This window comes from Trichosurus vulpecula, chromosome 1 (assembly GCF_011100635.1).
Source record: "Trichosurus vulpecula isolate mTriVul1 chromosome 1, mTriVul1.pri, whole genome shotgun sequence".
NCBI classification, from domain to species: Eukaryota; Metazoa; Chordata; class Mammalia; order Diprotodontia; family Phalangeridae; genus Trichosurus; species Trichosurus vulpecula.
In genome coordinates this window covers 69,784,896-69,797,689 of record NC_050573.1, presented here as the reverse complement: position 1 = coordinate 69,797,689, position 12,794 = coordinate 69,784,896, and the positions used below count along the sequence as shown (strand labels likewise).

The following is a 12,794-nucleotide window of genomic DNA, read 5'->3' as shown; positions in this document are numbered from 1 at the left end:
TTCTGACTTCAGGCCTTGAACTCGATACACTTCAACACCTAGCTGCCCTGTCTTTTGTTTAATTTGTGTTGTTCAGTAGTTCAGTCATGTCCAACTCTTCATGACCCTGTGGACCATACTGTTCATAGCATTTTCTTGGCAAATATGCTAGAGGAATTCAGTGGATTAAGGCAAACAGAGGTTAAGTGACTTGTCCAAGGTCGCATAGCTAGTAAGTGTCTGAGGCTGCATTTGAACTCAGATCTTCCTGACTCCAGGCCCAGGGTTCTATCCACTGAGCTACCTAGCTGCCTCCTATTTAATTTGTATTTATATTTGTATTGATGTTGTTTCCTCTGATACAATGTACAGAGACTGTTTCTTTTTTGTCTTTGTATTCCTAACACTGAGTTTGATCCACAATATCTTAATAAATACTTGTTGGTTGATTTAATTGATTGATCAAAAGATTGAAGGGCAGTTCTCCTGGCCTTTCCAAATCTACAATCATTGTCTCTTCCACATTGGCTCAAAGCAAATCACTCACTCCTACGTCATTTCCCAATTTATAAAATGAGGGAGTTGGATTGGTTGATGTTGAAGGGAGTTTTTACTTCTGACCTTATATATTTAAGGACTCATCTAATTTAGAAATTAGATCATAAGTGATTTTATTTTTTTTTCAGTTATATGTGAGTTTATTGTTTTAGTACACAAACCAAAATTTATGTAACCAGAGCAGCGGCTGTGGATGATTCATATTTCCAATTGGGTGGAAGCATTCTCTTGGTCTTGTAGTACCAAACCAGCCAGTGAATTAGGTTCTCGTGCAGAATCAGATGGAATTTAGAATCCTTATCCTTTCTGTTTCTCTCAAGATGCCTTTGGACAGCAACAACTTTCTTGATCAAACGATAAAGATCTTCAGGAAGATGAGGGGCAAATCCCTTGGACTTTAGAATTCTTAAAATTTTGTTGCTAAATACAAAGCGTACTTGTGCCATGCCACGAGAATCCCCAGGATCACACCGAACTGCGAGGGTATCAGGCCCTTCTTGGCCAGCTTGTAAATCTGCTCCTTCACGTCGTCCAAGGTGAGCTTCAGCCACGTGGGCACACTGTGGTGGTATGACAGAGAAGACTGAGACAGGCCCTTGCTGGGAGGGAATGAGCCCCATGATGGCAACAATCAGGCAGTGAAAGCGAGCTATTTTGTTTTTATGTTGCCTAGATTTCCGCCCCGCCCCCAACCCCGTATCTCCCCTATAACCACCTAGAGCTATCTCTTATAACAAAAAAAAAAATTTTTTTTTAAAAGAGGATGAAGAAAAAGAAAAGCAGCAAAACTAATAAATACATAGAGAAAAAATCTGATGTTATATGCAATGCCCCATACCCAAGGACAAGTCCTCTCTCAACCTGTTCAAGTGAGGAGGAAGGCATCTTCCGATAGGTCTTCTTTGGGGCCAAACTCGTTCCAAATATCCTTTCCAAACATCAGTCTTCTATTGTTTGTGGTGATTGTTCAGTCCATTGACATTTCTATGGTTGTACTTCACTCTGCCTCACATAAGTCTTTCCAGGCTTTTCTGTATACATCATCAATGAAAACCAATAAACATTTACTAACCACCCACAACATGCTAGGTACTGTGTTAAGAGATAAAAGATAAAAGGACAGTTCCTGCCCTTAAGGAGCTTACAATCTAGTAGGGGAAGATAACACACAAAAAGAAATTGAAAAGGGTGGGGAGAGGCGGAAAACTCAAAGAAGCTCTAAAGTAGTGCATCTAGGTAAGAAATGAGATGCTCTGAGCTGAATTCCCTTCTTTAATGGTGATCTGGGCGGTTCCTGGCTCCACTCTCTCTAATCAGAGGGAAGGAGGGAATACCAAGGCTGATGGGTCATGTTTTGCTGTTGTCCTTTGTCATCTTTATAAATTTATTGAGTGTGAGGCTCAGGGTTGTTTGATTTTCATTTGTCTTATTATTAATGATTTGGAACATTCTATCACATGGTATTAATAGCTCACAATTCCTCCTTTAAAAACTATCCATATCTCCTGACTACTTCTCTACTGGGGAATGGCTTTTGGTTGTATGAATTTCTGTTAATTTTCTATGTATCTTGGATATCAAACCTTTATCAGAGATATTTTATACGGAGATTTTTTCCTGGTCCACGCTTTCCCTTCTTTTCCAGAGGTATTATTTTTGTTTCAATGAAAGCATTTCAATTTCACATGATCTATTTTGCTATCACTTCTATACTTGGTTTGGTTAAGAATTTATCTTCTATGCATAGGTGTAAAGGTAAATGATGTGCTTCTTTTCTAATTGAATTTATAGTGGAATATGGTATAAGATATTGAACTAAGCCTAATTTCTGCCAGACTCCTTTCCAGTTTTTGCCCAGTTACCAGATAGAGTCCTTCTAACCTATGGTGTATTAGGAAAAGACCTGGGAATGGAGTCAAAATATCTGAATTTAAGTCTGTCAGGAACGACATGCCAAGACCACCCCTCTCTTTTTACTCTTAGGAGAGACCCTGTTTTCCAGAGCTTAGTTTCAGCAAGCAAGCTCTGTACTGAGCTTGGTGTAACAACAATCCTTTGTGCTCACCCTTTGGATGAACTCAGTCACAGCAAAATCCTAGAATTGTTTCATACCAGCACCAGGTGATCTCTGAGCTTAGATAGGTACCTATAGTACCTATGTTCCAGTCATGAAGCCCTGCTATGGATAAAACCCATCTCATTTTTGCTGTTCCCCCTCATTGTGAGGGCTACAGCTCACTGAATAGCCACTATATCTATTGAGATTTGCCCACACTAAAGTGGCTCTCCTACTAGAGGAGCATGTGTCTAGTTTCCCTCCTCCAACTGAATAAAGAAAGCTTTTTGCTTGTGACCACTGTTAGCTCTGTGGTTTTATTTTGTTTTATTTTTCAGAGTTAACTGTGCTTGCGATAATCTGTGTGAGCTCTTTGTTATTTTCAGAGTTAACAGCTGCATAACCTATAACTTTTTGGTTCTGTGTTTTCAGAGTTGACAAATCTCTGCTACTTACTGCCCATGCAATCTTGGCAGGTGATTTCTACTCTCGGAATCTTATTTTCCCATCTGTAATATGAGGAGATTCTTAACCTGGGGTCCATGAACTTTTTTTAAAAATTATGTTGATAATTATATTTCAAGATAATTGGTTTCCTTGGTAATTCTCTGTATTTTATCTTATGCATTTAAAAACACAGTTCTGAGAAGGGATCCATAGGCTTCACTAGACCACCAAATGAGTACAGAACACACACACACACACACATTAAGAGCTCCGGGGTTATCTAATCTCTGAGGTTCCTTCCAGGACTGAGATTCTGACTTCCCAGGGGAGCTAGGGCTAGGGGAAGATGGTCTGTGGGGTAAGGGGGACTTTAAGGCCAGAGGGTATGGAGTCCTTGGTCTGGGACAGAATGGAGTGAGGACTGGATTTGGCTTTGAATCCCAACTCAGCCACTGATGTGTGGGCAACTTGCTTTTTCTCTTTGGATTTCAGGTGCCTCACGCAAAAAATGAAAGCTGTTTCTAAGGCAGAACCCTTCCCAGCTGAGTTTTAAGGCCTCTTGAAACCCTGGTTTGAGGGAGGGCCACAGGTTCTTTGAAGCCTCTCAGGAGACAGACCCCACTGCAGCTGCTGCTGTCTGTAAGAAGAGATCAGCCAGTGGTTGATGCTCATGAGAGCTTATGCAGCTGGGACTGTGCATGTTAGTAGCTCTCTGCCCGGAAATCTCCCCACCTCTGCTGGTTTCAGGGTCTCACAATCTACTGTTAAACTCATACTGCTGGGCTGACCTAGTCAGGAAGACCTAGATTAATATTTCACCTCTGTCTAAACTCCCAGGGCTGTGGTAAGGATCAAATGAGAAACCACAGATAAAGGGGGTTGCAAATCTTAAAAGGCATATAAGGTGTCCTAAAAGTCTTAGTGCAGTTTTAAGCTTAAAACTTAAGTTTTAATATTAAGCTATACATTAGACTCTGAGCTCCTTGAGAGCAGAAACTTTTCTTGGGGGGAGGGAAGGGCCTTTCTTTGCATCTCCGGCACTTAACACAGTGTCTGGAACTTAGTAGGAGCTTAATATACGCTTTTTGATTGCAGGACTGACCCTTATAAGCAAGTAGTCCAATTATGAGCTTTAAACCACTTTAACCTCTCTGAGCTTCAGCTTCCCCAGTTGTAAGATAGAGATAATTATACCAGTAATAAGTTTCACACACCCCACTCCCCGTTGTTGTGAGGCTCAGTAAGCCAATAAACATTTATTAAAACCCTACTATGTGCCAGGAACTGTGGTAAACACTGGGGATAAAAACACAAATAAAAACAAAGGCAGTCCCTGTCCTCAAGTAATTTATAATCTAATAGGAAAAGACAACACACAACAGGAAACTGAAAGCTGGGAGAAGGGGGGAGGAGAGGGAAGAACCTCACCCAAGGGCTTGATGTAAAACAATATAGCCTTAGCAAGTGGGCAGGAAAACTGTGTCAATCCTCTTTTTTAAATGGAGGCCCTGGAGCCCATGGCCCTGCCCTCCAGTCAGAGGGTCTGATCAGGGTCAGAGGGGACTGTTAAGATGGGAGGAGTACCAGGCAGATGCAATCTTACAATTTAATGTGATTTCCCAATAATTCATTTCCTGAGGAAGGAAGACATGATGGACAGGTGCAGACAAATCTAAAAGCAATGTGGCCATGTGGGATCAAAAGAGAAAAGGTATAGAAAGTGATTTACAAGCATGTCATTTATTATTTTATTGTAGATGTGATTCCTACCCTGAGAGCCTGTGGTTCTGCAAAGTGCTTATGAAACTTCTCTAGCTACCTATGACATATCTGTACCTGTCTTGCTAATAGCAATGGAAAGGCATTTTTCAGATTTCAGTTGAAAGAATTTTCTAACCATCAGGACAGTCCCATAGTGAAAAAGGCTGCTATGGTGGCAGTGAGCAACCTGTTCCTAGATATGTCCAAGCAGAGACTTAATGATTCCCCTCCTACCCATAGAAGGGATTCCTTTACAGAGTGGTAGACTGGATTAGCACCAGGCCTAGTGTCAGGAGAACCTGAGTTCAAATCTGGCCTCAGACATTTGTGTGACCCTGGGCAAGTCAATTTACTCTGTCTGCCTCAGTTTCCTCATCAGTCAAAATTATTTGGAGAAGGAAATGGCAAACCACTCCAGTTGGTCGGTTGGTTATTGTCTTTCATTCTCAAAGAGGATCAAAATTATATCACTATGTTGGAGTCAAGATACAATGTGTCCAGCTGTGGCTGATCAGACCACTGTGAGTTTGAAAGGCTCTACCACAGCTCTGGCACAAATAGTCCACATGAGTATTTGGAGTGGAGACATCTCCAAATTTGCACATTTCGTGCTACTATAATTCTGCTTCACTCACACAGTACAATGCCTTCTTTGGTGTAGGCATGCCATTCTGGCCAGTATCTCCCATGTCATGCAATTGATTTCAAAATTCTTCACAGAGGGAGGGGCAGATATTGTGGCAGGAAATAGTATCTGTCAGATTGGTCATATCTAGAGAATATGTGGGTTGAAAGAAGTGGGGAGGAGGAAAGGAATAGAGTTACCCTGAGAAACACATTGGTCTCTACAAGCAGAAAGGGAGACTGGAGCTGATTGAAGGTGAGAAGGAGCCAGAGGGGGAAGGAATGATGGGATATCCCCTTATGGACCTTTTCTTCCTGATGCTGTCTGGGGGTAAGTACCCAAGTCCAAGGCCCCTGCCTACCTGGAGGTTCACTTAAGCCTCAATCTCCCTGTGTCATCACAGAGACCATGACCCTCCAGTGTCCCACAATAGCTGAGGCTCTTGTCCTCTCAGACCATGGGACTCTCAAAGAATCTTGAAGGAGCCCTCCCTTCTTTTGCTCTTCCTCTAAAATTTATACATGAGGAGTGTACAAAGTTCCTAGCTAAGTGTCCACTGTCTGCATTTATGGGGACAATATTTCAGATTCTTAGTAGGGACGAAGAAACTATTGAACCATAAAACATGGAACATTAGTGCTGGAAAGACTCTTAGGACATAGAAAACAGAAGAGAAATAGGAAAAAAGGAAAAGCTGGATGGAAACAGTGTTGGAGTTGGAGGAATTTTGAACATAATGTCAAATTTCATAGGGACCTTAGAATGTAGAATGTTGGGAGAGACTAGGGATTAAAGAAAGTGCTAATTCCCAGGACTAGAAGTCAGGAGACCTGGGTTCTAGTCCCAACTCTGGGAGCCTGAAGTCCCTTGGGTCCCTCAGATTCTGTAGTCAGAAAAGGCTCTTTAGAGGAATTGAATCTTGACTTGCTGCTTCCTTGCTCTTCTCCTGCTTGTCCCCCCCAGCATCAACCCTGACCTTTCTCTCTTCCCTCAACCCAGTGCTCTCAGGAGGGACTAATCTGATGGTGAAGCAGGAGCCTCAAGTCCTGGAGGTAGCCCCGGGTGACAAAGTGAACATGACATGCAATGTTACCTGGGCTGAAGGGAAGCAATTCCGAGCAGAGTGGAAGAAGGATGGCAAGGAACTTCACCGGTCCACACCCATCAGTCGGAACTCCCGCCAGGTTACCTGGGGGTCCAGAGCCAATTTGATCTGGATCCCAGAAAATACCATCATCCTGAGTCTGGATGATGTGAATGCTAATGACAGTGGGCACTATGTGTGCCATGTGACAATGGAAATCCCAGTATTTAAGACAGCTGAAGGCAATGGGACACAGCTGATAGTCTCAGGTATGGGGAAGAAGGCCAGAAGGAAGGGTAGAGGACAAGTCCAGGGTCGTTTAGACCATCCAGGAGATCATGATCATGATCTCCTCACCCCCTTAAACTGTGGTGCCTCCACAATGCTAGACTCTGAAATGCCTCTCCTGTCCTTCTCTCTCCTGTTCATTCTTTGCACACCTATTCTTTGTCTTTACAATTGTTTGTGATGGGTTTTACGAATCCAAGAATTAAAAACAGAGGCATCTCAAGGTGAAAGTAGAAAGGAAAATTTATTATGATCCCACGGGAAAGGGCAACTCAGACACAAGAAGCACTGGGGTTCTCTCAGTGTCAGAGTGCGCTAGACACAGAAAATTGGGGTGTTTATATAGGTCCCTAACCGCAATTCCCCCTCCCAACCTCCTTCCTCTCAGCTTTCAGACATAAGCTTTGAGGGTACAATCTGAACTCGATAAATCTATTCCAGGGACAATGGCAAGGAACAAATAGTTTGGTTATCTGTGACAGGAAGAAGCCAGTGGTTGGTTACTTCATCTTCACATCTGTGGCAAACTAGCCTTTCCCATCACCCTTACATCTGTGATGGATATCCCCAGCACTCTTACACCTCATCTCCCATCATTCATACCTAACTGGCCTTGCACGTCTACATTGCACCTGGCTTTCCAGCTTTTCATCCATTTTTCTGCTGAGCTGAGGGTCCCTTATCCTGGGGTCAACACACAGGGAGTGAGCATCCTGTGTCCTATCCTTACTTTCAGAGGATTTTATGGTTGCTGACTTATTCACCTCAGCCCTTCTTTCTTTCAGGCCTCTCGCCATTAGGTAAATACACAGGATGTGAGCATCCTGTGTCCTGTTCTTAACCTCAGGGGCCTTACGGTCACTAGCTTAACTTGTAGAATGCAGAAGGAAAGATATCTAAGTAGAGAAACGGCCTTACAGACAGGAGAATATCTAAGTAACTTGCTATCCTACTTATTTCTATTTATCTAATTCGTTCCTTTTTATGAGAGGTCTTCACTCGTTCCACACACAATTACCTCTAGTTCACCCATCTTACCATCCTCTTCCTGTCCATCATTCTTGCTCTGACCTTACTTTCCTTCCTTCATAGTCTCAAATCTGTCATTGACCAAGGATCACTGTCCTCTGTCCTTGAATTCCATGCCGTCTTTTTCTATCCCCACTTCAACACTACCAGACCTCAACTTTCAAGCTGTGCTGGAGGCAGCTTGATCTGGCTCCAGAGAGATGTTTTTCAATGTGAGCATTTATTTACACCTCAGAAATTGGTAAATTCTACAAATCAGCACTTGATTTTTTTTCTTGATTGTTTATACTTTAGGAGGCGAAAGTGTTAGTAATGCTGATTAAACTTAAAAGTGTGTCACATGAACTTTTTTTTTTTTGTGGGGGAGGAAGCCAATTGTTAAACATTTACCAGCACACCCTGGGTTCTTTCTTCATTACATCTTCCACCTCTTGGAAGTCCACACCACATCTCACCTAGATTACCTTAATAGTTTCCTAATCATCCCCCTTGCTTCCAGTCTCTTCCTTCTTTGGTCCATCCTTCATGCAGGGGCCAAACGGTCTTAGGTATGTCACTCTCCACTCAAAAATCTCCAGTTGTTCCCCATTGCCTCTTGGATAAAACACAACTTCCTCAAAGCTCCCTTCCTGTTCATTCATTTACTACATCAACAGACATTTATGAAGCTTTTATTATATTTATTATTCTGTGATACATGACATATGAGATATTATATTATATTTGATATGATATGGTATGATGTTACATTATAGCCTTTATTAAGCCAGACTCTACAGTCTGGCTCCAAACTACCTTTCCAGATTCCTCCCCTTCATGAACACCGCGTCCTAGCCAAATTGGACTAGTGGTTCCTCACCAGATCTGGCTGGCATTCATGTCCCATCCCTGACTTCGTACCTTTGAATATCCTATTTTCCCATAGATGCCTGGAACTCCCTATCACCCTCCTCACTGTCTCTCAGAATCCTTTTCTTCCTTCAAGATTCCATTTCAGTGTTATCTCCTCTGAAAAGCCTTTCTTAGATCTCTCCAATTTTTGGCTCTTTCGCCTTCCTCATATGACCTTTTATTTCTGTATCTGGGTCCATGTTGTACCTTCTCCCAGCCTGCCCAATGGACTGTAAGCCCCTTGAGAGGAGGAACTGTTTTGGTTTTACATTTGTATCTCTAGCCCTTAGCATGCTGAAGGGATTCATTATGTGTTTGTGGAATTCAACACCTTCATTTTACAGGTGACCTTGGGCCCAGAGAGGCCCAAGGTCACAGAGAAGGGATTCAAGCCGGGCCCTGTTTCTCCAAATCCTAGCGCCCTTCCTCTAAAATTTATACATTCTCTCACTCTCTATTATAACATAACTACCTAAGTAGGATTTTTCTCCATGGTTAGATTGTAAGCTTCTCATGAGCAAGATATGTGTCCCATGTAGCTTCCTGTCTCCAGTGCTCAGCATAGGGCATTGCCCACAAGCTTAATAAATGTCTGTTGATGTAGTGAATGAAGGGACTGGAAGGGATCTTAGAGGGAGTTGAGTATGGCACTCTTATTTGACAGAGGAGAAAACAGGTCCAGAGATAGGCAGTGACTTCTCCAAGGCCACATGGGTGGTGACAAGGTCATATGAAATGAGTGGCAGAGCTAAAACTACAGACTCAGGGATCCCGCCTTCTAGTCCAAGATTCTACCAAGAGAAATTTTTATCTGCCTCCTCCTTTCTCAGCCTCAGAATTCTGGCTCATTTTGGATGATTTCCCAGTTATCTCTTCTCCCCCTCCCCCCCCATCTCTCAGAAATGGCTCTCACAATCTCTGGCCTGGCTCTAAAGGTCACCCTGTGATGTCCCCAGATTTTCCATGTGCCAGCCCATGACACCCGCCCACAGATATCCCAGCTCTCTGAAACTCAATGGTTTTTCTGGCCCTATGCCAATCTGTGCCACCCACACGCCTACCCTGTTTTCATTCTGCCAGGAGGGGCCAATTACCAATTACCAGTTTCCATTCTGCTAGGAGGGGCCAATTACCAATTAGCAGAGACATAGGAGGCAGTGTTGGCTCTGGCCTGGCCCCTGGGCAAGGACCCAACATTGACAGCTGCTGTACCCCCTCCCAGATCTCTCCCTTACTGCACTGGGGGGAGGGGAATTATGCCAGGGGTGCCCTCCCCCATTCCCTGGAGGAGCATCCCTGGAAAAATTGTAAGGGATGGAGGTTCAGTCTTGAGCTCTTCACACACACACACACACACACACACACACACACACACACACACGCCTTGGACGGCTAAATAAACCAGAATTTCTTAGAGACAGAAATCACCTCCCAACTTGGGTGGGAGGGGGGTAATATTTCTTACTGGATATGGGTATGGGAGTGGAGAAGAGAGGGAAGTGGAGGACCCAGCAATTTCCAGAGATATATTAACTTTACGACCAGATTAGGGAACTATGTGTGTCACCCCCTCCCCAATGGATTATGGACCTCTGAAATCAAGGAGCCTTAGTGATCACACTGAGGGGCCAGGTTCTGTCCCCCAGAGGGAAGGGAAGGGGGAGAAACGAAACTGCTAAAAGCTCAAAACCCCTCCAGAGAATCACACTGTGGGAGACTCAGCTACAGAGATTTCTGTTTCTGCAGATTCCTTCAAAAGCAGCTGGAACAAACTCTTCCCAGGTAAGGAGCAACCCCCATCTAGTGTCTCCCTATTCCTGTTCCCAGACCCTCCCTTCTCCCTATGAGATAATCTCTATTAATTAGCTTGGCCATCGTCCTCTTCATCATCATCATCATCATCATCGACTGTGAGAGCTGGAAGGGTCCTCGGAGTATAGAAAGTCAGGGCTGGGAGGGACCTTAGGACATAGGTTGTTAGAGCTAGGAGGAGAGGGGCCCTAGAAACCAGATTTGCCGAAGGTCTTGCAGTGAGTCAGAGGCAGGGGTGGAGGGTTTAGACCCAGGTCTCTTACTCCCAACCCATGGCTCTTTCCACTGTACCTCTGTTTCTCATTGTCCTCCCTCCCCTCTTCACAACCTCTCCACTCACTGCCTTTCTGTGGAATCTCCTATCCCTTCTGCCCATGTCTTCTCAAGGTCTTCTCTTATGGCTGCTCATGGCAAGTGTCATGGTGGGATTAGGGGCTGTGTTGGGAAAAATGATCTGGAGATTCCTTAGCAGAAGAAGAGACTCTGGTACGTAATCCCCCAGGACCAGATCAGGCCCCAGGGGCACGTGGTTTCCCCCTTGCACTCCCCCAGTACCAGGTCAGCCTCTAGGGGCACAGTGTTCCCCTTTGCACTCCCTCAGTACCAGGTCAGCCTCTAGGGGCACAGTGTTCCCCCTTGCACTCCCCCAGTACCAGGTCAGCCTCTAGGGGCACAGTGTTCCCCTCTTGCACTCCCCCAGTGCCCCCCTAGGGGTACAGTGTTCCCCCCTTCCCCCATCCCAGAGTCCTGGTCAGGCCCCACAAGCTGCCCCTCAGTCTCTGTGAGCACATTAGGAAACTGTGTTCTCTGCCCCTGATGGAGAAAAGAGGGAAGGCTCCCAAACCTGCTCCGTAGCTGCTGCTTATTGATCCAATTCACTCTGCTCCCCAATTCACCCTCCCAAGGAGATTCTCTACCCTTAGAGATAGCTGCATTTGCACAGGTCATGTTCCTGATGTTGGAGATGGGGGAATGTTCCAGAGCAGGAGGAGATAGTTACGAAACTGAAACACAACCCCCAAGTCAGCCCTAGAGAGAGGTCTTTGGACTAAGGCGCATTCTCCTGTCTCTCCACAGAGAACCACTTTTATGGCAATGTTCTCTCCTACCACCAGAAGGCTGGGCCTACCACGCCAGTCAAGGGCAAGAGTCTGGCATGCGCACCAGAGAGGAAGAGAGAAGAGAGCATCTACTCTACTAGTTTCCCCAAGCCCCCACCCTAGAGGGCCCAGCCCCCTAGTACCCTCCCAGACCCACTGCAGCCTGCATCCTGGTAGTTCTCAGCCAATAAAAAGAGCTTCCTCCCCACCCTACTTAACCTAGGATTTCTCTGCCCAGCCCAGTGGGGGCTTCGGGAGGGGTCAGCCTTCCTGAGAGCAGGAAAGTGGGGGAGGGCTGAAGTTTCCCAGAAACTGGGAGGTTGACTCTTCAGCCAAGTTATGGAGGAGCCAATGCTTAAAGATGAGCTGGGGCTACATTTTTAGAGATGGACGACAGGAGAATGGTTTGCTTGACCGTGCATATTAGTTACAAGGGGTTTGGTTTTTTTTTCTTTTTTAATGGGGGGAGGGTTTAGGGAAAATAAATGCTTGTTGACTGAAAAATAAAATGAAAAAAAAACAGAACCAAGATGATCCGAGGCCAGTCTTCTCATACACCATCTTCATCATCTCCTAGGAAGCCATCTAGGGTACTGCCTGAACTTGCTCTCCTCCTTTCCCCACCCCTAAAACCCAGTGATTTGGTATTCTAACAGTCCTTCCATAAAGCCTGGCATTGAGAAACCAGAGCCTCATGTTTGATGAGACCAGGGAAGGGTGTGGACTGTAAGACCCCAGGGGCCTGAGAAGGAAAAGGGAAGGGATGGAGTCCAAGAGATTGAAATCTTAGGGGCTGGATTAAGAGGACTTGGATGTGAGGAAACTAGGATCCCTGTGACTGGAATGGAGGAGCCTGGGGGCTGGGATTTGGGGATATTGCAATACGAGATTAGACTCTGGGGGAGACTTAGATTTTCTGGGGAAACTAAAATTGGAGGGCAAAGCAGGGCTGAGATGGAGAGACTGGCATCTGTGGGCTGGTATTGATGAGATAAATTTGAAAAACCTATTATTCAGGGGCTGGAATCTAGGGAAGCTAAATTCTGGGTGGCTGAGACTTCAGGGGACACTTGAGAGTGAGAGTAAGCTCGGGGGGCACAGTGGAGAGACAGAAGAAAGGAGGCAGGGTTTTTACTGAAGAACTAGTTGACCTGACTAAAAGGA

The 12,794-nt window shown here is 44.8% G+C and overlaps 1 protein-coding gene and 1 pseudogene across 1 annotated transcript; one reads left to right on the top strand and one right to left on the bottom strand.

Moving 5' to 3' along the window:
- Positions 1-704: 704 nt before the first annotated feature.
- On the bottom strand, positions 705-1,422 carry LOC118831953 (annotated as a pseudogene).
- A 4,233-nt stretch (positions 1,423-5,655) lies between these two features.
- On the top strand, positions 5,656-11,830 carry TMIGD2 (transmembrane and immunoglobulin domain containing 2). The gene is made up of 4 exons (XM_036742177.1): positions 5,656-5,756; positions 6,426-6,779; positions 10,465-10,500; positions 11,608-11,830. The coding sequence occupies exons 1-4, from the start codon at positions 5,708-5,710 to the stop codon at positions 11,751-11,753; spliced, it is 585 nt and encodes a 194-aa protein (XP_036598072.1). The 5' UTR covers positions 5,656-5,707; the 3' UTR covers positions 11,754-11,830.
- Positions 11,831-12,794: the final 964 nt, after the last annotated feature.